Genomic DNA, 25,548 nt, shown 5'->3' on the forward strand with positions numbered 1-25,548 from the left:
TAGGAAGGGAGGAGGGGTTATGCTATTAGTTAAGAAACACATAAAATCCAAGGAAGTGAAGCCAGTCGACATCACTGGACAGTGCAGTGTCGAGTCTGTTTGGTGTGACATAAGCACCGGAAAAAAGAAAAATGAGAGTAGGTGTGTGTGTTATAGGCTTCATGAATCTGATGAGTATAATGAGCAATTGTGCAGAGAAATAGAGTGGGCCAGTAAATTAGAATGTCTTAATATGGGGGATTTTAATTTCCCAGATATTGACTGGAATTTGGGGGCTGGTCACTCACACACTAGCAAGGCTTTTGTGGATTTATTGGATGATTGTTTTCTACATCAGCATGTTCGGGAGGCAACTAGAGTGAGTAATACTCTTGATTTCATTATCAGTAGTGATTCTTCATGCATTAAGAATCTGCAGATAAATGAACCACTAGGTGGCAGTGATTACAGTGTTCTGAAGTGTGAGTTACTCAAAGAGGTAACTACCATTAGGGGTAAAGGGAAGGGTTATTGCTTTCGTAAAGGTGACTACGATGGACTGAGACAGTATTTAAATTCTATACAGTGGGATCAACTGATGATGTTACCAACAGCAAATTCAAAATGGGAAGCATTCAAAGAACTTATCTTGGAAACTACTAGGCTTTACATACCAACTAAGAAATATTGTTCAAGGTTTAGGCCTAAATGGAGGTCAGATGAACTAATGAGGCATATGGCAGAGAAGAAAAATGCATGGGATACATACAAATTAACACGTGACACAGAAGCCTATGATAGATAAAGTTGATCTGTAACCAAGTTACAAAGGAGGTTAGGCACACGAAGGCAGATTACGAGAGATCCTTGGCAAGGGATGCGAAGAAAAACAGCAAAGAGTTCTTTACTTATGTAAACTCTAGAAGGAAGGGGATGAATCAGATTGGTCCACTTGATATCGATGGGTCAACTGTTGATGACCCTGCTCAGATAGCTAACAAACTAAATGAATATTTTGCATCGACATTCACACATGAGGAGTTATTCAGCGAGGGGAATGCCAGAGGTGTATTCAACTCTAGCAGTAAGCTAGAGAATCTTGTAATAACTGAGAGTAAAGTGGAGGAGAAATTGTTGAAGATAAACACAAGAAAGGCACCTGGGGTGGATGGGTCCAGTTATATTAAAGGAGGCAGCAAAGGAAGTAAGTAAACCCTTAGCCATAATTATGAGAGTTTCCTAGGACTCAGGGAAGGTACCCATGGACTGGAGATGTGCAAATGTGACCCCAATTCACAAGGGAGGATCAAAGGCTGACACAAGTAATTATAGACCTGTGAGTTTAACTTCTGTTCCCGGAAAATTAATGGAGGCACTGGTTAAAGAAGCACTTCAGGATCATCTAGACAAGACTTCAGTTATAGCTCAGACACAGCATGGTTTTGTTAAGGGAAGTCTTGCCTGACCAATTTGATTGGATACTATGATGCAGTCACAAAAGAACTGGATGCAGGGAATAACTTTGATATTATATACTTGGATCTTAGAAAGGCTTTTGATACTGCTGCACATGGAAGACTGCTGCACAAATTAGAGCAGTGTGGCATTGGAGGCAAATTGCTGCTATGGATAAAGGGGTGGTTGAGGGGGAGAAGACAGAGAGTGGTAATCAATGGACACTGCTCAACGTGGACTAATGTTATTAGTGGAGTTCCTCAGGGTTCAGTGTTGGGTCCATTGTTGTTTTCTGTATTTATAAATGATATTGATGATGGTGTATCAGGCTTAATGTCCAAGTTTGCAGACGATACAAAGGTTGGCAGGGTTGTCAAGGACACTACTGACACTATGCTGCTGCAACAGGATCTGGAAAGGTCGAGCAGATGGGCTGAGAGGTGGCAAATGAAGTTTAACATTGACAAATGTAAAGTACTAAATATGGGAAACAGCAACCCCAGAGCAACATATCAACTCTGTGGTACTACACTGACAGTGGTAGAGAATGAAAGGGACCTGGGGGTGGTTGTGCAGGCAGATATGAAGTTCTCTGAGCAGTGCAGACGGGCTGCAAGAGTAGCTCATGGTGTATTGTCAATGATATATAGGAATTTTTCTAGCATGGATAAGGAGGTGATCATTCCCTTGTATAAGGCAATCGTCAGGCCACACCTAGAGTACTGTATACAGGCCTGGAGGCCTCATTTCAAGAAGGATGTAGAGCTGCTGGAACAAGTACAGAGAAGAGCAACATGATTAGTGAATGGAACAAAGGGGTGCCCTTACAAAGAAAGGCTTAAGTTTTGAGAATTACAGTGTCTGGAGACTAGTCACCAGCGAGGTGATCTGATAGAGGTGTACAAAGCCTTGAATGGGTTGAGCAGGCTCAATGCTGATGGGATTCTTCCTCTTGCTCAGAATAATCACCTGAGAGGGCATAAGTTCAAATTGAGGAAAGACAGATGTAGGATAGATGTGCGGAAATTTGCCTTTAGCCAGCGGGTGGTTGGTAGGTGGAACAGACTTCCATCCCTTGTCGTGGAAGTTGATAGCCTAAATAAGTTTAAAGCTCAGCTGGACAGGTATTTCGAACGAACAAAGGGGTGAAGTGGAAGTGGTTATTTTTTATTTATTTATTTTACTTTTTTTTTTTTTTTTTGGCTGATGCTGCATAAGCTTGCTTTCTTGCATCAAATGCCTCTACTAATGCTAATGTATTGTATTTTCATATGTAAACACTTTTGAATTGACACACAAATTTATTCATTTCTTGTCTACATTGATGTTGGTCATTACATTTATCAAATAACCAACTGACTTATTGCATCAAAAGCTTTATTTTGAGCTCAAGGCATGTACTCCTCTTAGGTGTAGCAATTTTAATAATGAACAGTATACGAGAAACAATAAAGCATCCAGTACTAACTCTATGGACACAACTCATGACCCTTGGTCCACTGCGAACAATTATTTATTTATAACCAATCTTTGTATTCTACCATGTAATCAACTCTTTAACCACTGTAGTGTTTCTGCCAATACCACATTTTTACAATTTATACAAAAGGAGTTCATGTGGGATTGCATCAAAACCATACTAAAGTACTAAAGCCTATGTGAAAATTATTCTTTTCATCCATTTCTTTCATAATGACCTCATAACAGCTTATCATATTAATTAAGCGATTCCCTTTAACATACTCATGCTGTTTCTCCCATAATTTTAGTCCTGTTCCAATGCTCCTACAATACATCTTTTCATGCTATTATATAGGAGATGAAAGACAACGTCATATGCAAGTAACACAATGTAGGAAAGATGAAAAAAAGAACACTACTCTGTGTGAATTTGAATTCACAAAGAGGTCTGTAATTATCCATTTTGCCCCAAGAAATGCCATTGTAAATTAGAGAGACAGTTGCTAATCTCTAATCTGTTGTGACTTCACTTTAGTCAAAGGATGCCCCCATTATAATAAACTACAAAGTTACCTTTCCAAATACTGAAAGTTTAAGTACTGTACACAAAAGATGAGGGGTTAACACTAAAACTGTTACTAAAAGATGTTTTGAAAATAAATTCACCTAGTAAACGATGCATTAGCAGTGAAATAAAAGAACAGTGGGACACTGATTATCTGAACATTATCAATTCACACTAAATCATGGAATCAAGGAACTGGCAAAGCATCCTGCTTGTACTGGGCACAAGCCAGTTTAATTTACATCTGTTAAAATATATTTAAAAATAAACAAATTTAACTTACAGCTAATTAAAAAGCCAGACTTATTTTCATACAGCAATATCTGTGGGAAAAAAATCCAAATGTGCAGTGTTTTTATTCTCTTTGAAAACGTGATGTAACTGTTTTGGTAATACTTGTGTAGTAAATAGTGTCTGTAGTTCCCATATTATGCTGTAATTTATTTATTACATGGGAGAATGTTTGTTGCTGAGAATTCATAATTAATTTCTGTGAAAATGATGCAAAGAACAAAGAAATTTGTTCTTGTGGATACCTCACTTACAATAAAACAATTTTTTTTTTTTTGGCTGATGCTGCATAAGCTTGCTTTCTTGCATCGCATGCCTCTGCTGATGCTAATAATGCAGTGGTTCCCAATATTTTGTCACTCAAGTCACATTTTAAGTTAAATAAAAAATAATAAAAAAACAAGTTTTTCAAAAATATACCTAATTCCAATAAAATATAGGGTGTGGCCTTTACGGTTTATTGAAATGAGGCATTTTATGTTGCATGGTTTATTGGTTTAGGTTTATTGGAATTAAGGTATATTTTTGGAAAAACTTGTTTTTTATATTATTTTTTATGAATAGAAATGTTCATACATTTTTTATAAATAAAATATGATTGAAAATTTATGTGAAAAGATTTTTGCCAATAAAAAAAAAAAAATTTTTACACAGTGCAAGGATAGACGATAAAATCTTGCATGCTTTATATATATGTATTACATACAAACAACCATGTAAAGGCAGGCAGCTGTATGAGGAATGTAATAGCTGCACAGTGGACCAAGCAATGGATTAGCTCAAATTTAATTAGAAACATTATTATGTCAAAAGAGACTGTTTACAAAATTATGCCCTCCTAACCAGAGAAGAAGTGGGGTAAAGGCCCAAAACCCGGGTCAGGTGTAAATCCAGGTAGCCGATACATGACATGCAATGGCTGCACTGTGCAACCCTTGATAGATTTAGCTCAAATTTTGATAGAATGCATTGTCGTGCGAATTAGGAATATGTACAAAGTTTTAGCCTTCTATCTCTATTAGAAGTGACTGAAAAAAGAGATTGGCAGATTTGATGACAGAGCCAGTGACTTGATATAAGGTATATAAAAACGAATATTAACGGAACACCAAAATAGTGATCGCCATTGAACTCAATTGAATTTTTCATAATCTCACAGCATATTTGAAAAGGGCCTATGCACACCAATATGTCGAGGCACACCAGTTGAGAACCACTGCAATAATGAATTCAGTATTGTGAACAAGAATATTTATGCTTACATTTTTGATTGGTTCTTTTAAAGTCTTTAAAAATATTATATATTTTAAATAAAGTAACATTAAGCAAGGTCTTCTTGTACAGTCTACTAAAGATATTTGTGGCTGAGTGAACTGTTCAATGGTGAATTTGTCCAATTGTGAAAAGTATTATGTCTAAAAAATATAAAGATACAGTGGTACTGATCAATGTCAAATAATACCAGTCAGGTAAATACAGAAATCAACAATTCTGGATATTAAAAAAAAAAAAAAAGGGAATGTTTTTAGACACTTCACTTTTCTTTGAACAAATTGATCAATTACTCAAACTGGCCAATTCCTAATTATTTTAAAACTTTTTGTATTTTTATGATCTGAAAACCAAGAAGAGTGCCTCTGATCTGTTAAAAAAATTTTTCATAAAAAGGGTACAACTGAAAAATTAATTTCTGAATGATTACTTACCTCGCTAAATTTTCTGGTAAAAGAAAATGTGCCTGAATATTTGGAACTAGAGGACCAGTTGTATCTTCAACAGCTTTGTATACTCTTTTCACATTGTCAAACTAGTGGAGTGAAAAAGAACACTGAGTAAAAAGAGTAGGAAACAAAAACTTTAAAATAATTGAACATTTAAAAATAACATATGAATAACAAATGAATGAATAAATGAAATCTCTTACAAAAGCACATACAAAGAAAAGCACATACAAAGAATGTGTTTTTTGCAATGGATTTCATTAAGAACAAAAAACATACAAAAGTAATGTGCTTTTGTGCATATAAAAATATAAAATAAAAGAACATACAAAAGGATGTGCAATATAATTCAATATGCACATGTATAATAACTACCTGATTTAGCCACTGGGCATTCCTGAGTTCAAATATCAAAATTTTGTAAATTTAAAGCAATTTTTTCCCATACACAGTGATATCAGATGCACACTTTAAGTAAAACAAAACAAAAGAAAAAAAATTAAGTTTTTGTCATACTGACTGTTGATAACTTCTTTAATGTACACACTGCACTTTTTTTTCCTTTTTCTTTTGTGAGAACCCCAAGCACAAGAGGTATAAGAACACCTGCAGTACTTAGTACCATGCATGGCTTGAAGGCTAAGAAGATGAAAGAAGATACTTGTTGACATTAGACTTGAATTTCTGTACATTGTAATTTTCAGGAAACACATGAGGAGGCAGGTTGTTACAGAAAACGGAAGTAGAATGAATAACAAAGAAAAAGAAAAGTTGGTTCTGTGAGTTTGAAGTTGAACAATAAAAGAAAGTTGACTGGTTGCAGCACATATTCAAACTGGTTTGAGAGAGAGAGAGAGAGAGAGAGAGAGAGAGAGAGAGAGAGAGAATTATAGTGGCCAATTCAGAAGAACAGTGCCCATAGGAGAAGAAACAGAATGCCTAAGACACAGAACTGAGAGACTCTGTTAGAGATGAGTCATTAATTAACCTAATTGTCCTCTTCTGAATGGAATCTAGAAGCCTCAGAAAGATTTTGGGGACACTGCCCCAGATGTCAGAACAATATTCCAGGTAGGGCAGATTTGCGATTTGTACAGAGTGAACAGCTGTTTGGAAGAAAAGTAACACTGAGAGAGCAAAAGAGAAAATCCAGTTTTTTAGATGTAGAGGAAGCAATATTTGTAATATGCTTATGCCAGAAAGAGATTAGAAGTCAGGGCAATCCACAATAGAGATATATGATCTTGCCTAGTAATCAGTATCATCAAAGATAAACATAGGAGTACAAGAATTCTTTTTGCGAGATATAAGACAGGACAGTTTTAGAAGGATTGAAATCAACTAAGTTATCTTTGCTCCACTGGAGAATTACCTGGAGATCAGCATTTAAGGAACTGGCAGCAGATATTTGAGAAGTTGAAGCTGTTGGGGCAGAGTTCTCAAACTGTAAAATGGAATGCAATGTGCTATCATCAGCAAAACTATGGATATGATTTCCAGTCAATGGAAGAAGGTTATTAATTTACAAGAGAAAAAAAAGAGTGGTAGAAAGAACTGAACCTTGGGGAACACTAGCATTAGTTATGAAGTCAAAAGACGGAGAGCCATCTATCATTACCTGCAGAGTGGGGGTCAGAGAGAAAACTGGATATCCAATTACAAAAAACAGTTGACAAAGATGGAAGCTTATTTAAGACCTTTATGCAAACATGATCAAAAGTCTTTGAAATGTCAAGAGCAACTGCTTAAGTTTCAAACTTTTCCACTGAATTTGTTCATGGATGTGCAACATAAGCCAGAATATCACCAGTGGATCAAAACTGATGGAATCCATACTGGCAAATCATTGATCAGATGGAAGGTTTCTAGATAGGTTAAGAGTTGGCAGTTATTAAATTTCTTCATTACTTTAGAAAGAATAGAAGTAAGTGCAATGGGACTATAACTGGATTGGAGAGATTTGTCACACTTTTTAAGAACTGGTGAGATATGAGCAAATTTCCAAGCAGAAGGGAAAACACCTTTGGAATAAAAAAAGTGAAAAAAGGTAACACAGAACAGGAATAAGCTCAGGAGGGCAGGTTTTGACCATCAACAGTGAATGGATTAGTGGTGAATGGATTAGTGAATGGTGAAAGATTAGTGAATGGAACAAAGGGGTGCTCTTACGAAGAAAGGCTTAAGTTTTGCAAATTACAGTGTCTGGAGACTAGGCACCAGAGAGGTGATCTGATAGAGGTGTATAAAGCCTTGAATGGTTTAAGCATGCTCAATGCTGATGGGATTCTTCCTCTAGCTCAGAAAAATCACCTGAGAGGGCATAAATTCAAATTGAGGAAAGACAGATGTAGGATAGACGTGCGGAAATTTGCCTTTAGCCAGCGGGTGGTTGGTTGGTTGGTGGAACAGACTTCCATCCCTTGTGGTGGAGGTTGATACAGGTATTTTGAACGAACAGAGGGGTGAAGTGGAAGTGGTTTTTTTTTTTTTTTTTTTTTTTGGCTGATGCTGCATAAGCTTGCTTTCTTGCATCAAATGCCTCTACTAATGCTAACACCTGGAGCTTTCTTAGCATCAAGATTGTTCAAAATCATTCTGGCATTCCCTTGATTGAAGACCACAGGAGGAGGCATTGAATGGAGTGTACTGGGAATGGCAGGAGGTGGTTTATCAAGATCATCAATACATGAGTTAGAAGAAAAGTATGATGCTAGCAGGTCAACTTTATCTTTGGTTGAAGTGGCAACAGACCTACCTGGTTTTGACAGAGTTGGGAACAAAGATGGGCAGGAGTTGCAGCGAATAGTTTTGGCAAGAGAGCAAAATTCTTGGCTAGCATTTGGACAGAAGCAAGTTTTCTACTCTTAGCCAGTTCAATTGTTGTATGCTTTGGTGCAGCTGAAGTATCCAAATGAAGCTGAAGATTTGGATACAAGCCATTTGCGATATGCAATAAGAATGCAATTGCAATATGCAATAAGAATTTTTATTGACATATTGCGATATGCAACAGCCTTAGCACATTTATTGGAAAACCAAGATTTAAATAAAGGATGAGATTTTTTACGTGGAGTGTGGAATAAAGGATTTCATCCCTACAAGAATAATTTCACTGACACAATCTGAGCAAACACTGACATCAGAAGATTTAAAACTGTAATCTGACCAAGAAAAAGAAGAGAAAAAATCTTGCAGATCATCCCATTTTGCATTTTACATTCTTGTAATGCAAAACAACACAAGATTGAGAATGGCCATGAGGAGAAAGGCTACAATGGAGAAGAGACCATCACCAAGTTATGATATGAGGTGCCTAGAGGACCATTCACCTCAACCGTGTACTTAGAAAAGTTGTTTGTGAGAAAAAGATCAAGCATGTTGGCGTGTGGTTAGGATTGTCTGGTATTCTGGTAAGTAAATGAACAATCTGTGTGAGGTCATTAGTAGTTGAAAATGCCTCAGCATCTTGACCAGCTGGGTCCGTGTGACTAGAAAATGGAAGCCAGCTGGAGCTGTTAACATTAAAATCACCAAGAAAAAATAACCTCACCATTAAGAAAGTTGGACTGCAGAAAGTCAAATTTCAAAGAGAGGAAGTCAAAGAGTTCCAAATGATTAGTGGAGTTGGGAGAACGATAGAGGCGGGATGAATTTCACAGAATGTGGTAGAGATATTTTAAGCCATCCCTACAGTTAGCACTACGGTTAGTGGAAGAGTTACCACTTCCAAATTACTAAGTCTCTGACAGGAAATATTAGAATGGACATATGCACAAGTACCTCCTTTGAAGTGAAAGGAATCATGCATTGAATACTTTGTACAACCGGGATGAGCAGTAGTCTAATCAACTGATAACTGGTATTCTGTCAGAAAAAGTACATGGGGTTTGGCTGACTGTAAGTGGAAATGGACATCAATGAGATTAGAACTGAGACCACCTAAATTTGTGAAATGAACAAGGAAGTGTTTGGGAGGTTTAGATCTTTTCGCAGATAAATTTTCTTTATTAGTTTGCCAATTCATGGTGTAGTCAGTAGTAAGAAAAGGCAGGGGTAACATGCTGTATGAAGTAATGAAATTTCTGGATATGGCATACAACATGGTAAGAATATACCCAGCTCCTTGACATAATGTAGCCTCAACAATGCCCCCGTCAACACCACTCGCATTCCCTCCAGTCACTGTCTGGCAGAGTAGAGGCTGCAAGATTAAACACTAGCCGATCCAGAAGCCTCTTAGAGAATTACCAATAGGTTCGGTCCGGTGGACTATCTAACAGCCAGCCTGCAAACATCATTTTAGAGCTGTATGCTCGAAATGTAATGAAGATTGGCTCTTGCCATGATGTCTATCATAACCTCAAAAGACATCAATCATACTGCATGATGGAAGAGAGAGAGAGAGAGAGAGACAGAGAGAGAGAGAGAGGTGTTTGCTGGAGCTTTGCTCTGGAGACTAAGCATGGGTTCCACCACTTCAAATCTCCAGTAAGCAACGTGGTGTTACTGCACCGGATGAGTCATCTACCACCTAGTGAGCAGAGGCAACAGTGGAATCTCCTTCAAGATAATGTTAAAGTGTCTGTTAATTGGTGCCACCAAAAGATTTTAATCCAATTTTTTTTAAATGGAAAATAACCTTCTTGCCTGCACTGACATCAGTAGTTTAATAGACTCAATACTGACCACAATCCTTAATACTGGAGACTTTCATTAAACTCGGTTTTTAAGAATCTTCATAGATTCTTCTAAACTGAGTTTAAAAGCAGTGCTACTACATGATGGCAAACTACCATCAATTCCAATAGGCCATGCAGTTCATATGAAAGAATCATATGACAACATGAGCTTCTTATTGAATCTATCAACTATAAGGAGTACCAATAGCAGATTTGCTGTGACTTAAAGTTATTGCCATCTTGTTTGTTTGTTTATTTATGGGCTTTAAGGTGCAAGGACATTGCTGCCCTTGCACTTTATGATGGCAATGCAGTAGAGAGACACACAATTTTGCTGTTGTCTTTGCTAATGGGACAACAGAGCATGGTCTTCTCAATACACAAGAAAAGAATTGCCTTCAAAGCAATCACTCGACCTGGGGATAAAAAGTGTCCATTACAGCCCACTAGCTGAGTTAAGCAAAATCCTGTTACTTCCCCTATATATAAAATTGTGATTTGTGAAACAAAAAATACATTTTCTTCATTCCCATTTTGATTCTTTCCTGGACAACTGTGACACATTAAATGATAAGTATGGCGAGAGGTTCCATCAGGACATCTCGGCGATGAAGAAGTGATACCAAGACAAATGGAACTCTGCAATACTAGCTGACTATTGTTGGACTGTGAGAAGAAATGCCCCAAATGTACAAATGACAGGCAAAGAAGAAGTGTAAAATGTGAATCAAGTGATTTTATGTATTTTGCTGATCAATGTGAATTTTTTTTTTTTTTTCAATAACTAAAATGTGTGTCAATTCTTATTATTTTAAAGTGTTTTGTAAAGTTTTTTATAATATAAAATGTTTTTCAATATAAGATATATTAAAACAGTACATTGGATGCTCTTTATTTATCCCATTCTAGGACTACATAACGTATTTTATAGAATATAAGACATGGCAGGTATTTTCAAAACTTGAGCAAAATAAATTTTTTATTGATGATTTCTCAACTCTGAACATGCAAAACAACACAGAAAAGATACTTTCATCAAAGAAACAAAAAAATATTGAAAATTTGTTGACCAGTGTAATTATCCAAGCTGAGAACAGGGGATAACAGCTGTGAGATTAGTTTGTCAAAGAAGATGCCATATATAGGTAGCAGGTAGATGAAACAGATGAAACCCTACTGCAATACTAAACCCTACTATTGTGATAGGCACAATTTGGCCTTAGTTGCCCTTGTGGCAGAAACCCCCCATTAAAATCAACCAACTGCAACACAAACTACAATCACTTCCAAGGAAATAAATAAGTGGGATTTGCAAATTGGGGATATGGATTCCCACAACAATCACAACTCCTCCACGTGCAAGACCATCCCCCCCCCCCATCTTTATGAATCATCACACAGTTCGAAATTGGGTAAGAGTGGCACGTTATCTTATGCTTAAATAAAAGAGACTTGACATCCAAGTTCTGACAACGTATATGGCAATTCCAATGAATAAAGTTTGTCATTATATAAAATTTGGTGGGGTGTAATTTGACTTTCAAGTTGCTAATGATTTAGCAGTATTTGCCAGTAGCGGCAAATGATGCAAGTTTATACAGCCAAAAAAAAAAAAAAAAATCCATTTCAATTATCCGTCTACTCCAATAGTTCGTCTAGTTCTTCCTTGAATTTATACTAAAGTAAAGTAAAGTGCAGCCATTATCAACCCACTGCAAGATGGAAGCCTCCTCAACAATTCGTGCTGAGGGAAATGGACCATAATCTGCCACGCTGGTCCAGTGCAGGATGGCAGATCGATCGTATTCAGCAGTCAGGGGCTTGAACCGCGGTCTACTCAAAGAGATGTGCTACTGCACTCCCGCTCCTGACCACTCGGCTATGCCCTTCCAACAACGGATGAATGCTTGTTCAGCAATCAACCATCCATTGGCTGAAGGAAACTTCTGCACATCCTTGCTCAATTTTAATTTTTAACCCCTCATGTGCACAATCAGAGAAGGAAGCAGATCCAATCAGCATTGAGTTTTCTCAAGCCATTCAAAGTTTTAAACATCCCAATCAGATCACCTCACAGTTGCCTACTCTCCACAGAAGCTGCAATTTGCAAAACTGAAGCCTTTCTTCACAAGAACACCCCTTTGTTCCCTCAATCCCATATTTCTCTGTACCCATTACAGCAGCTCTACATCCTTCCTAAAACAAGGCCTCCAGACCTGTATGCAGTACTCAACATGTGATCTGACAATTGTTATACAATGGGATAATCACCTCCTTATCCGTGCTAGAAAATTTCCTGTATATCATTGCCAAAACCGCATGAGCTGTCCTGGCAACATGTCTACACTGCTCAGAAAAATTCATATTGAAATGCACAATTAACCCCAGTTTCTTTTCATTTTCCACTATTCTGAGTGTATCACTACATGGTTGTTATGTTACTCTGGTATTACTGCTATCCATAATGCATAACTATCTCTCTAATATTTCCTGATCTTGTTGCAGCAGCATATGTTCATTACTGCTATTAACCACCTTGCCAACCTTTATATGCAAACTGAGACATGAAACCTGATATACCTTCATTAAAAACATTAAATACAGAAAGTAACAATGGGTCCAGCACCGAACCCTGTGAGACTCCACTAATAACATCAGTCCACAAAGAACAGTGTCCACTGATAACCATTCCCTGTCTTCTCCCATTCAACCATCTCTTTAAACAGAGAAGTAACTAACTCTTAATGCACAATGCTCTAATTTATAAAGCAATTTTACTGCAACGGTATCAAAACGTTTCCTGAAATCCAAGAAAATGACATCAAAATTATTTTTTGCATCTAGTTCCTTTGTTACTGCATCATATTATCCAATCAAATTGGTCAGACAAGATCTCCTCTTAACAAAGACATTCTGTGACTGAAGTATAACTGCACTTCTGTCTAGATTGTCCTGTATTACTTCTTTTACTAGTGACTACTATTTTCCCTGAAAGAGAAGTTAGCTAACAGGTCTGTAGTTACTCACTTAGATCCCCCTTGATGGGCTGGGAATACACTCATACATCTCCAGCCCACAGGGATTCCCCATGAATCTAACGATACTCTTATAATTATGGATAAGGGTTTGCTTACTTCCTTTGCTGCTTCCCTTAGTATAGTTAGATAGATCCTATCCACCCCTGGTGCCTTTTTAATCATTAAAAAAAGTACCTGTATTGATTATTTGTAGATATTCAAATGCACTTCAAATTCAAATTTATTTACTATTTTCCTAGTGTTGGTGTACATACAGGTATATCTACAAATGTTCTCACTCTTAGTTACCCTAACACAACCCCATGTATTTCCTTGTTCCGTGATGACCCACAACAGGCCTTGATATCCCCAGTTTGCTTGCTTTCCGGACTGCTGCATGTTCCAATAGAAGCAGTGCAAGAATCCCTTTCACCTCTGCCTGAGGGTATTGTTAATCTATTAGTCTACATCCCCCCAAACTAGCAGTTTTTCAAACCATGTAATACTGCCTCAATAGCATCAGCAAATACTCTTGCACCCTTTCTATTTAAGGGTATTCCATTCCTGTAGAAGCAGTCTCTCCAGTTAACAAGCACAGACCACACAGATAAAAATTCTACCCCACAAGCCTTGCAGAGTTTCTCAAGGGCTGAATCAATTGACAAGACTCTCATCATGTACTCCTTCCTATCATGTCTGGGCAGAACTGCAGAGACTTTCAAATTTAACCCTAACTCATTACTTTTTCTCAGCATTTCCCTATATGTGTTAAGTTAGCCCTCAGATCTCTTATGCTTAACGCTAACATGTACAACAATATCACCCTTTGTGTCCTTAAAAGATTATTTATGCTCTGCAAGATAATCAAGTTTTGCCTCTGGCAGACGTACTCTAGTCCTATTCCACCTATCCTTTTGCATAATATATTTCCAGTTTCACTAACAATAGAGTTGATAATAACTACCTCCTCTAGTACCAACGCATTCTGCCTTTGAGGGTGCCACTTTGTTGCCTGATGCGGAAATGGAAATCCTGGCATTGAGGTGGGCAGTGAGAGCTTGATGGCCCCCAATTTAATTTCTTCAAGGGCATACACTCTTTTCTTCAAGCTCTCATAAACGTACATCAGAATAGGGTTGACACCTAATATCCTCACACTCTTTTACATCGAACATGCACAAAAATATCCCCTTTGACAGTATTATGTCCCATTCCAGATAGATCTGCAAACAAACAAGCAGTATATTTTGTAAGGTCGTGATCTGGAAGCCAATCCCTCAGTTCTCCCCCCAAGCCATGGCACTCTTGCTACTTTGAGCCATTTGTTTTACTGTTCTGGTTTGAGGCATGATTTCCATTCAAATTCAATTTAATTGAGAACACAATTTAATTTTCTTTGGCTTGGCTTTATCTTCCTTGGAGAAGTATGGGTGTTAGCACTATCTTGCTCCACAGCAATTTTCCAGATTGATTCATCAGCTGCCTCTTTAACAATGACATCCATTTCTTTTTTGGCTTACAGATTGAGGTGGCAGTAATGGCTTTGATAGATTTTCTTTATTTAGAGTATTTTCTTTGTTTTTGGAGCAGTCGAGCAGTATGAGATATTTAAATGGGACTAGAGGCTAATTTAATTTGATTTGGTAGTTGTTGGCGCATCGGCTTCTGTGGCCATATTGCACCTCCCAAGGTTTTCTGCAGTACTTTGATCCAAGCCCGAGGCGGGAATCGAACCCGCGACCGTTGGGTTGCCGGGCAGGTACTTTACCCACTCGGCTAGCCCGGTCGGCACTAGAGGCTAACAGAGCTTTATGTGTTGGCTTCTGTTAGCTAAAAAGGTATGCAATGGGAGTGTGTAAATAGGGTTCTTTCTAGTTATTTTATTGGCTTTACCAGTTTTCTTGCTTCCTGATAAGAGATGTTAAATTCTGCTTTGCATCTCTGAATTTTTTTTTCCTTTTCCCACAGCTAGCATGCTCGAGAGTATGCAGGATCTCCTTGACAGGTGAGAGTTTGGCTTCATTGTTGAACACTCTTCGCTCTTGTGGTCTTTGGCGTCACACCGAGCACAGACAAGAGCTACACCACACACTACATATGAATGCCCATATTTCTAATATTTAAAACATCATACTAGATTTTGGTACATATGGCTTTACTCTGTAATGTAGATAACTGGAAGTAATTGAGTTAGGTGATGTTGGAGAGTTAGAGGTAAAGATGAGATTTCTTGCTGGAATTAAGTTTCTAACCCTATACACAGAACAAAAAAAAAAATTTTTTTTTTTTTTTTTTATGTGAACCCCAAACACGAGAGGTATTAGAACCTATAGTACTTAGTACTGTGCTTGGGTTGGAGGTTGAGAAGATGAAAGAAGATATTTGTTGACATTGGACTTGAACTTCTGTAGATTGTAATTTTCAGGAAATACGTATGAAGGAAGGTTGTTCCAGAAAACAGCGGTTGAATGAATAAATGAAGAAGATGAAAAATTGGTTCTATGGGTTTGAAGTTGGACAGTAAATGGATGTTAGCTGGTGGCGGCACGTGTTCGGACTGTTTTGAAAGAGAGAGCGGGAATTATAGAAGCCAATTCAGAAGAACAGTGCCCATGGAAGTATCTGTAGAAGAGGCATAGCAGAAACAGTACGTCTATGAGAAAGCGAATGGAGAGACTCTGTTAGAGATGAATCATTAATTAACCTAACTGCCCTCTTCTGAATGGAATCAAGAAGCCTGAGAGAGGTTTTGGGGGCACCACCCCAGATGTGGAAACAATATTCCATGGCAGGGCGGATTTGCGATTTATACAGAGTGAGCAGCTGTTTGGAAGAAAAGTAACGCCGAGAGCGAAAGAGAAAACCAAGTTTTTTAGATGCAGAGAAGCAATATTTGTAATGTGCTTTTGCCAAGAGAGATTAGAAGTCAGGGTAATCCCCAAAAGAGATATATCATTTTGCCTAGAAATCGAAGTGTCACTAAAGATAAGCATAGGAGCAGAAGAATCCTTTTTGTGAGATATAAGACAAGACTGAGTTTTAGAAGGGTTGAAATCAACTAAGTTGTCTTTGCCCCACTGGAGAATTACCTGCAGATCGGCATTTAAGGAATTGGTAGCGGATATTCGAGAAGTTGAAGCTGATTGAGCAGAGCAAGGTTTCTCAAAATGGAAAGTGGAATGCAATGTTCTATCATCGGCAAAACTATGGATAGGATTTCCAATCAATGGAAGAAGGTCATTGATATACAAGAGGAAAAGAGTGGGGGAAAGAACTGAACCTTGGGGGACACCGGCATTAGTGGAGAAGTTAGAAGACAGAGAGCCATCTACCATCACCCTCAGTGAGCGATCAGAGAGAAAACTGGATAACCAATTACTAAAAACAGTTGGCAAACCATAAGATGGAAGTTTGTTTAGAAGACCTTTATGCCAAACACGATCAAAAGCCTTTGAGATGTCAAGAGCAACTACTTGTGTTTCATTGAACCTTTCCATTGAATTAGTCCCTAAATGGGTAACATAAGCCATAAAATGCTATAATTATTAATTTTCACATTTGTTTCAATGGAATATTATTATTTTTTTATTATTATTATTAGCTATATTCATTTTCGCATTTGTTTCAATGGAATATCAATATTTTTATTATTATTATTATTAGCTATATGGTGCAAGGAAGCCTGAGGCTTATGCTGCACCAGCCAAAAAAAAAAAAAATTCCCAAGTTACCCTGTGAGAGAGAGAGAGAGAGAGAGAGAGAGAGAGAGAGAGAGAGAGAGAGAGAGAGAGAGAGAGTCAAAAGTAGAAGGGAATCACCAAGAAAGAGAAGAATGATGATATCCAGCTCAGGACCCTGGGTGTGCCAAGCCCATACTCACCCAGATGTGAGCTCCTGGGGTTATGTCAGTATATGCAGAAACTGTCTTGAACCCACTTATCTGTTATTGTATTTTCAAGTAATAGTAAATATATTTAATAATAGATGGAAGCACAAAAATAAATTTGAAAATTACATTAGGAGTGTGAACCCATTAGCCTCATTTTGCTCACAGAAATACAAGGCAATATGAGTATACAAAAGTTGAAATTGAAGAAATTTTCTGAAATTCAGATCCAGAAGTCAATAAAGCTGAATCAAGTAATAAACAAATAGATGCAGAAGACAGCATTATATTAAACAAAAAAAAAAAAAAAAAGCATAAAGTAAAAAGACAGTAAAAAATCATTTATGGTTAGTGGAAATGACCTACTGGTTAGGTGCTAATATAGTAGGCTTAACTTAACTGAGACTTCTGATCAAAAGTGCATGAATAAGATGATATTCTGATTTAAAATTACAGGAAAACAGTGTGTGTGGGACAAAATAATTAGTGGTATCATAAAGTTGAAAATGGAAATGTTCTAAACTGGATGATAATGATGAATATCATAAGAGTTTCTATATGCAACTATAGATTAGTTTCTATATGTTGGGCAAGCAAATCTGAGCGTTTTGTATGGGAGCCCACAATTTTAAATAGTTTGTCACTAATTGGTAATTGTGGGCTTGTAACTTGACCCACAGGTTAAATGTTTCAAATCCAATTGAGGATTGCTTTCGACTGACTACAGCACAATTTATCAGATTGTGCTGTAGGCAGTCAAATGATACTGATCAGAGAATAAAGGGGTGCAATGTCCATATTTGCTGATGATAAAAAAAATCAGCAGTGATTATCTAAGAAAATCAAAGCTTCTTTGAGCAATTTGGAAAGACTGTGGACAGTTAGAGAAATAAGTTATATTTTAATGCTAAAAAATAGAGGATACATTTAAGAAAAGACGGAGCTTCTTGAAAGGAACAAAATGCCTAGTTTCCATGCTCTGTGAGTTACAGAAATTGAAAACTAGACATATGGGGTGGGGATCTGATTGAAAGGTAAAAGGCACTAAAGAGTTAGTGCAAACTGAATTACAATGGAATTTTCATGTGTGTTGTTTACCATTAGAATAAACAGCCATACAGGGTGATTGAGGCTGACAGTCTGGTGATATTTAAGAGGAAGCTGGATCAATATTTCTGGGAGTGGAAAGAGTATGATGAATAATAATAATAATCAATTATTATTTTATTTTTATTTTTGCCCGATGCAGCAAAAGCCTAGCTTCCTTGCATCTTTTGGCCTTACTAATACTAACTGAGAAAAAGATAGAACCTTCAAAAAGAAAACAGTGTATGCTGAATTTAAAATGGCTGAATTAAAAAATAATAATAATTTCAAACCATTTTTTAAATAAATTTTAATAGCTATATCATTTAATATCGGATCACAATGTAAAAATAAGAACAAACTAATATTTGAAAATACATATCTGCATACTTTCAATGCTTTCCAAAACTCTGAAATTCCACAAAAAATCTCACTCTATGGGGTTCACAAAATAGTGGGGAACTCACTGATTAAATAGTTAAACTGGATTCAGGTGAAGTCCCAAAACAGATCACAGACAGGCAAACATCTCCCCCGCCCCATTTACAAAGGCAAAATGGGTACCAGTAAGCTCAGTTGTGCTGCAGGGACATTAGGGAACAGGAGTAAAATTACATGAGAAACAGCATGGTTCTGTTTCTCATGTAAGAAATCTAATCTAAGAAAATTAGATCTGTTAAGCTAATTAATCTAAAATCTGCTAAGCTTTTTTGAGATTCTCACAACAAAGTTGGATGCAAGAGAAAATTGTAACAGACAACATATTTAAACTTCAATAAGGTTTCTAACAGTCCCACACAAATGCCTTTAGTATAAAATGAAACAATGTGCCATTAGAAGGAATGTATTACAACTGATAAAAAGTTAAGTGGCAAAAGAGGATGGTAAAGATCACAGGTGGTGTCCCACAGGATTTAGCTTATTTGTTTCCTTATCTGTTAATAACATTGATGAAGGTATAACAAATATGCCAAAAAACTATGAGACAAACTAGGGAGGTGGCTGACAACAGTAACCAAGCTACTTAAACAAGACAGATAAATAATTTAGTTTGTCTGAAAGAATGAATGATGCTCAAAATACAAGGTGTTTTTAGAGTTGCTAAACTGATAAACAATTGCATACATCTCTAGTCTTGAAGCAACAACACAATTTGGTTGATAAGTGGGACTGTTCTATAATGTCAAAATGTGTTATAAGAGACGGAAGTGCCCACCATTCTGTGCTAAACAAGCTTGAACTTGATATGTTATGGTGACATGATGAAGCACATTCTGGGGAAAAGCAGCAACTCACTTGGTGGTAGTGTCCTTCAGTTCTTCAATGAGTATGGATTGCTCACAGGGTCTGCTCTTAAAGATATCCTTCATATGCAAAAAAAAAAATCCGGAAAGATAAGGTCTGGTGATCCACTTACAGTAATCAATGCAGTCTTTTTTGGTTGGTTCTTTCAATTCATGAACAACACATATCCTATATGGATGAAACGTCAACTCCTTCACAGTTTTCAGTAGGAACTATAGGAAATGTCCACTTTCCCTGATAATCTTCTAAGTGATTTGTACATACTCTTCAATCACAGCAGTCAACATTCTAGACTTGCCATTATGCAGTTTGTTGGTTACACAGCCAGTCTCACAAAAAAAATCGCCTCATATGTGACAGATTTACTTGAAAACTCTGTGTCTTCAAATACTGACTATATTCCTAACTTCTGCAAAGGAACAATAATGCATCTTCTCCGTTGTTGAATTAATGCCATGGCTTACAGAGGAAGTGAATGGTGTTAGTACACGACTGACACTGCATGCATACAATGTGTGCTGCCATCTATCATTAAGCATCCAATCTACACAACAAATTATATACTGTTCCCACAGTTATAACCTAAGATTTTTGCAACTGCACTAGTAAATGTATATTTTTTACATTTAAGTGAAAATAATTGTGGACTGATTTGATTTTTTTTTTTTACTCAAAAGGCAACAAACTTAAGGTATTTGATAAAGAAAAGACTTATAATTACAATCCAACAAGAAGTTCTCTCAACACTGCAGACAGTACACAAGTGCAGTTCATGGATTTTATCTGTGACGATACAGAAATTTTGCTAGTAGAAATTATTGTTGTTATTTGTTTTTTTTAGGAGCATTAGCAACAAAGGCCATATTGCTCCGGGGATATGCAGTGGTCATTCCCTAACCTTTCCGCATCTGGTGGTCACGGGCTCGAACACTGGTCTAATCAAGAAGCGTGTGCTATGCACTGCTGCTCCTGCCCACCTGGCTACGAAGGTGCCTAGTAGAAATAAAGAGGTTAATATTCTGTTATGTGAATTATTAGTTAAACCTAATTATACTACAGATCATATTTCAGCCAGGATGTGGAAAAGATGCACAAGGTTAGTTAGTGGCATAAAGAATTATTGGTATAAAACAGGGGAGGGGAGAAGGTCTGATTAAAGGTAGGGAATATGAAATATCATTTTTTTTTTCTTTTGCAGATAACAAACCAGAGAAAACATATATAGTGCATTCAAATAAGTTCCTGGAATTGCATGATGGTATTTAAAGTGTTTGCACTATGGCTATAAGGGTTTGTGGGGGAGTTGATGTTGATCTTGGTACATATGCATGCCAAGTGGGAACTGGCTTGACCACTTCAATCATGTGTCATAGCTAACTGATTGCAGAATATTGCAGTTTGAACAGCATGCTAACATCAAGTTCTTCTTTAAACTTGGGAAGAGTACTACAGAGATGTTGCAGGAATAACAGAAAATTTATAGAGACAATGCTTTGAAGAAAACAGCAGTTTATGAATGGTTTAATCAATTTAAAAATGGACAAAAAAAACTAGAAGATGAACCTCACAGTGGAGGCCCTTCGATGTCATGAACCAAAAAAAAAAAATGATTGGCAAATGACTGTTGTCGAGCTTACTCATGAAGCTGGACTGTCTGTAGGCTCAGTAACACACACACAATACTAACGCAAGATTTGGGGATGCACCACATGTGTGCAAAGTCTGTTCCAAAGATCGTCCAACTTGCTGTTGAACGATCAAATGAACTGGAGGAAAGCAACTGCAGGTGATTTGTTAGAAAAATCTATGCAGGACCCTAAGAGAAGTGGTCACTGAGGATGTCACTGGATCTTGCTGTTCATCTATGACCCAAAGATCAAGGTGGAATTATCTGAATGGCACAAAAATGTTCCCATCGTCCAAGAAATCTCATGCAACAAAATCTAATGTCAAAGAGATACCAATAGTTTTTTCGATGATGATGGCATAATGCACCATGAATTTGTATTTAGGGGAGAAGCATTACTGCCACTTACCACAAAGATGTTTTAATCTTTGACACATTTGCATGACATTGGGAGACGAAGACAACCTCAAAAATAGATGAATGGCTGGATGCTGTACCATGATAACAGTGAAGTATTGAATCAGTTTAGTGTGACACAGTGCAGCGCTGAGTCAGTTTGGTGTGATATAAGCACTGGGAAAGCAAAATTGAGAGTAGGAGTGTGTTATAGGCCTAATAACTCTGATGAGTACAATGAACATCTGTACAGAGAAATAGAGTGGGCTAGTAAATCAGATTTTCTTATAATGGGGGATTTTAACTTCCCAGATATTGACTGGACCTGGTGTGTTGGTCACTCCCACACTAGCAAGACTTTTGTAGATTTATTGGATGATTGTTTTCTACAGCAACATGTTCAAGAGGCAACTGATTATCAGCAGTGATCACAGTGCACTGATGTGGGATTTACTCAAAGATGTAACTACTATCAGGAGTACAGGGAAGGGGTTTTTGCTTTTGTAAAGGTGACTGCAGTGGTCTCAGACAGTTTTTAAATTCTATATGGTGGGACCAACCGATGCTGTTACCAACAGCAAATTCTAAATGGGAAGCATTCAAGTAATTAATCTTGGAAGTTACTAGGCTTTTCATACAAATAAGAAATAGTATTCAAGGTTTAGGCCTAAATGGAGGTCAGATGAACTAATGAGGCTTGTGGCAGAGAAGAAAAATGGATGGGATGCATATAAATTATCAGGAGACACAGACACCTATGGTAGATATAAGATAGTCTGTAATTAGGTCACAAAGAAGGTTAGGCAAGCAAATGCAGATTACAAGAAATCTTTGGCAAAGAATGCAAAGAAATATAATAAAGACCTCTTTACTTACATAAACAAGATTAGTGAATGGAACAAAGGGTTGCTCTTACGAAGAAAGGCTTAAATTTTGCAAATTACAGTGTCTGGAGACTAGGCACCTGTGATCTGATTGAGGTGTATAAAGCCTTGAATGGTTTGAGCATGCTCAATGCTGACGGGATTCTTCCTTTTGCTCAGAATAATCATCTGAGAGAGTATAAATTCAAATTGAGGAAAGAGAGATATAGGATAGATGTGCGGAAGTTTGCCTTTGGCCAGCAGGTAGTTGGATGGTGGAACAGACTTCCATCCTTTGTTGTGGAAGTTGATAGCCTAAATAAATTTAAGGCTGAGCTGGACAGGTATTTGAAATGAACAGGGGGGGGGGATGAAATGAGAGAGTTGTTTTTTTTTTTTTTGGCCGATGCTGCATAAGCTTGCTTTCTTGCATCATATGCCTCTACTAATGCTAATAAACTCTAGAAGGAAGGGGATGAATCAGATTGGTCCATTTGATATCGATGGTTCAATTGTTGATGATTCTGCTCAGATAGCTGACAAACTGAATGAGTATTTTCCATCTACATTTACACGTGAGGAATTAAGTACAGAAGTGGAGGCCAGAACCTTATCAAACTCTAACAGGAAGTTAAATGTTTTGTAATAACTTACAGAAAAGTGGAGGAGAAATTGTTAAAGTTAAACATAAGAAAGGCACCTGGGGTGGATGGGATCTATCTAGTTATATTAAAGGAGGCAGAAAAGGAAGTAAGCAGGACTTTGCCATGATTATGAGGGCATCCTTGGACTCAGGGAAGGTCTCCACAGATTGGCGATGTACAAACGTATCCCCAATTCACAAAGGGGGAGGCTTGACGTAGCCAAGTGGTGAGCGAGAGTGCATAGCACGCGTTCCTTGAGTGGACCGGGGTTCAAGCCCAAGACTACTAAATACATTTGTACGATAAATATTTGTATTGCGATTTATTGTAAACTCTACTGACTTGGTTATTGTGCTGGAGCATAAATAGAAAATTTAAATTTTAAAATTTAAAAGGTGACATGAGTAATTACAGACCTGTTAGTTTAAATTCTGTTTGGGGAAATAATGGCGCCACTGGTTAAAGAAGCACTGCAGAATCACCTAGACAAGACTGCAGTTATAGTTCAGACACAGCATGGGTTTGTTAAAGGGAAGTCTTGTCTGAACAAGTTGATTGGATACTATGTAGTCACAAAGGAACTAGATGCAAAAAATAATTTTGATATCACATACTTGGATTTTAGGAAAGCTTTTGATACTGTTGCACATTGAAGACATCTGTACAAGTTGGAGCAGTATGGCATTAAGAGCAAATTGCTGCTATGGATAAAAGGATGGTTGAGTGGGAGAAGCCTGAGAGTGGTAATTAAAGGACACTGCTCTTCACGGACTAATGTTATTAGTGGTGTGCCCCCCCCAGGGGTCCATGTTGTGCCCATTGTTGTTTTCTGTATTTATCAATGATATTGATGAAGGTATATCAGGTTTAATGTCCAAGTTTGCAGACAATTTTAAAGTTGTTAGTGTTGTTAATAACAGTAAGGATGGTATGCTACTGCAACAGGATGTGGAAAAGTTGAGCAGATGGGCTGAGAGGTGGCAACTGAAGTTTAACATTGACAAACACAAAGTGCTGCATATGGGTAGCAGTAACCCCAAAGTAATATACCAACTGTGCGGTACTACACTTAGGGTAGTGGAGAATGAAAAAGACCTCGTGGTAATTGTGCAGTCAGATATGAAGTTTTCTGAGCACTGCAGATGTGCTGCAAGAGTAGCTCCTGGTGTCTTGTCAATGATATATAAGAATTTTGCTAGGAGGGATAAGGAGGTGATTATCCCTTTGTATAGTGTTCAGTTCCCCTTTGATTAAAAAACACGAGAATCGAAATCAACGATTTCGTTCCTTTTGGAACAAATTCAATACAAATTAATAATAATTCAATAAAATGAACAAGTTATATCAAAATAGTAGAATTTCACAATATGAAAAGATTGATGCATACATAACTGTGTTTAGCATACATATGACTGTACTGGATGACATGCATGTGTTTGATACAGTCGAGCTCAACGCTTGCATGCCTGTACATGCAGTGGCACGACTCTCTAAAATGCTGTTTTAGTTTACTTTCCAGGCGGGCCGTATAAAAATTATTTGCAGGCAATAGGTTGGACACCACCATCCTAGACTCTGTCCAAAGGAGAGCACTCAGATTAATTACTCTTACAAACTGTCCAATCTTTATGACACAGACATTAAGTTTCTGCTGCATGCCTTTTTCTGTATATTTTAATGGGCATTGTCCTTCTGAAATGGCATCTGCAATTCTACCACTCTTTTCTAAACCAGTCAACATCCATTCACTGTCTAATTCCAAACTCACAGAACTAACTTTTACTCCTCCTCTTTTATCCTTTCTATTTCTGCTCTTTGGAACAACGTCCATTCACGTATTTCCCAAAATTTTTCATCTATAGAAACTGAAGTCCAAAGTCAACTGTTATCTTCTGTCTTCTCAGCCTTAAATCCATACACAGCATAAAGTACTCAGGTTCTTGCACCTTTTTGCATTATTAATAAAAAAAGAAAAAAAATCATTCCCAATAACAAAAATAGGTACAGAACTGCCACACTATCCCAAGGTTATCTGTATTCTCTGATAATGTGCTAACTTTACCCACCCAACCCATTTCATCACAAACTTTCATAGAAGCTCTTAGTGCATAAACCTCAAGCATACAAACCCAAATTTTTTTTTTTTTTTTGGTAGTTATTGGTGCACTGGCTTCTGTGGCCATAGTGCACCTCCCAAGGTTTTTTTGTAGTACTTTGATCCAAGCCCGAGGCGGTATTCGAACCCTGGAACTTTGGGTTGCCAGGCAGGCACTTTACCCACCCGGCTAGCCCAGTCGGCACAAACCCAAATAGCAACAGCAAAGCAAACAAGTCAGCAAAGTTAACATCCAGCCATATCAGCTCTCCTAGAGTGCAGATAAAGAGCTAATGGAAGCCCAATTTTTTGTTCTTCTCTTAAATGTTGATTTGCAATGTTTAGTTTTCTGCAATGCTCTCAAATAATTTTATTAAATGTAATATTATCTTTCTTGTATAACCTAGTATTCTTTTTTATTTTTTTTTTTTTATGTCACAGAAGATTTCTGGTTTATGCAAATTTCTTTAATTATTTT

At 37.3% G+C, this 25,548-nt stretch overlaps 1 protein-coding gene across 1 annotated transcript in view; it reads right to left on the bottom strand.

The window, feature by feature from the left end:
• Positions 1–25,548, bottom strand: part of Fibp (acidic fibroblast growth factor intracellular-binding protein) — a 156,791-nt gene that overhangs the window by 83,061 nt on the left and 48,182 nt on the right. The window contains exon 4 of the mRNA XM_090376340.1: positions 5,458–5,558. Within this exon, the coding sequence (XP_090232466.1) occupies positions 5,458–5,558 (101 nt within the window). The remainder of the gene's footprint in view (positions 1–5,457; positions 5,559–25,548) is intronic.

The sequence above is a fragment of the Mastigoproctus giganteus genome, chromosome 6 (genome assembly GCF_048544385.1).
Source record: "Mastigoproctus giganteus isolate SK-2022 chromosome 6, ASM4854438v1, whole genome shotgun sequence".
Lineage (NCBI taxonomy): Eukaryota > Metazoa > Arthropoda > Arachnida > Uropygi > Thelyphonidae > Mastigoproctus > Mastigoproctus giganteus.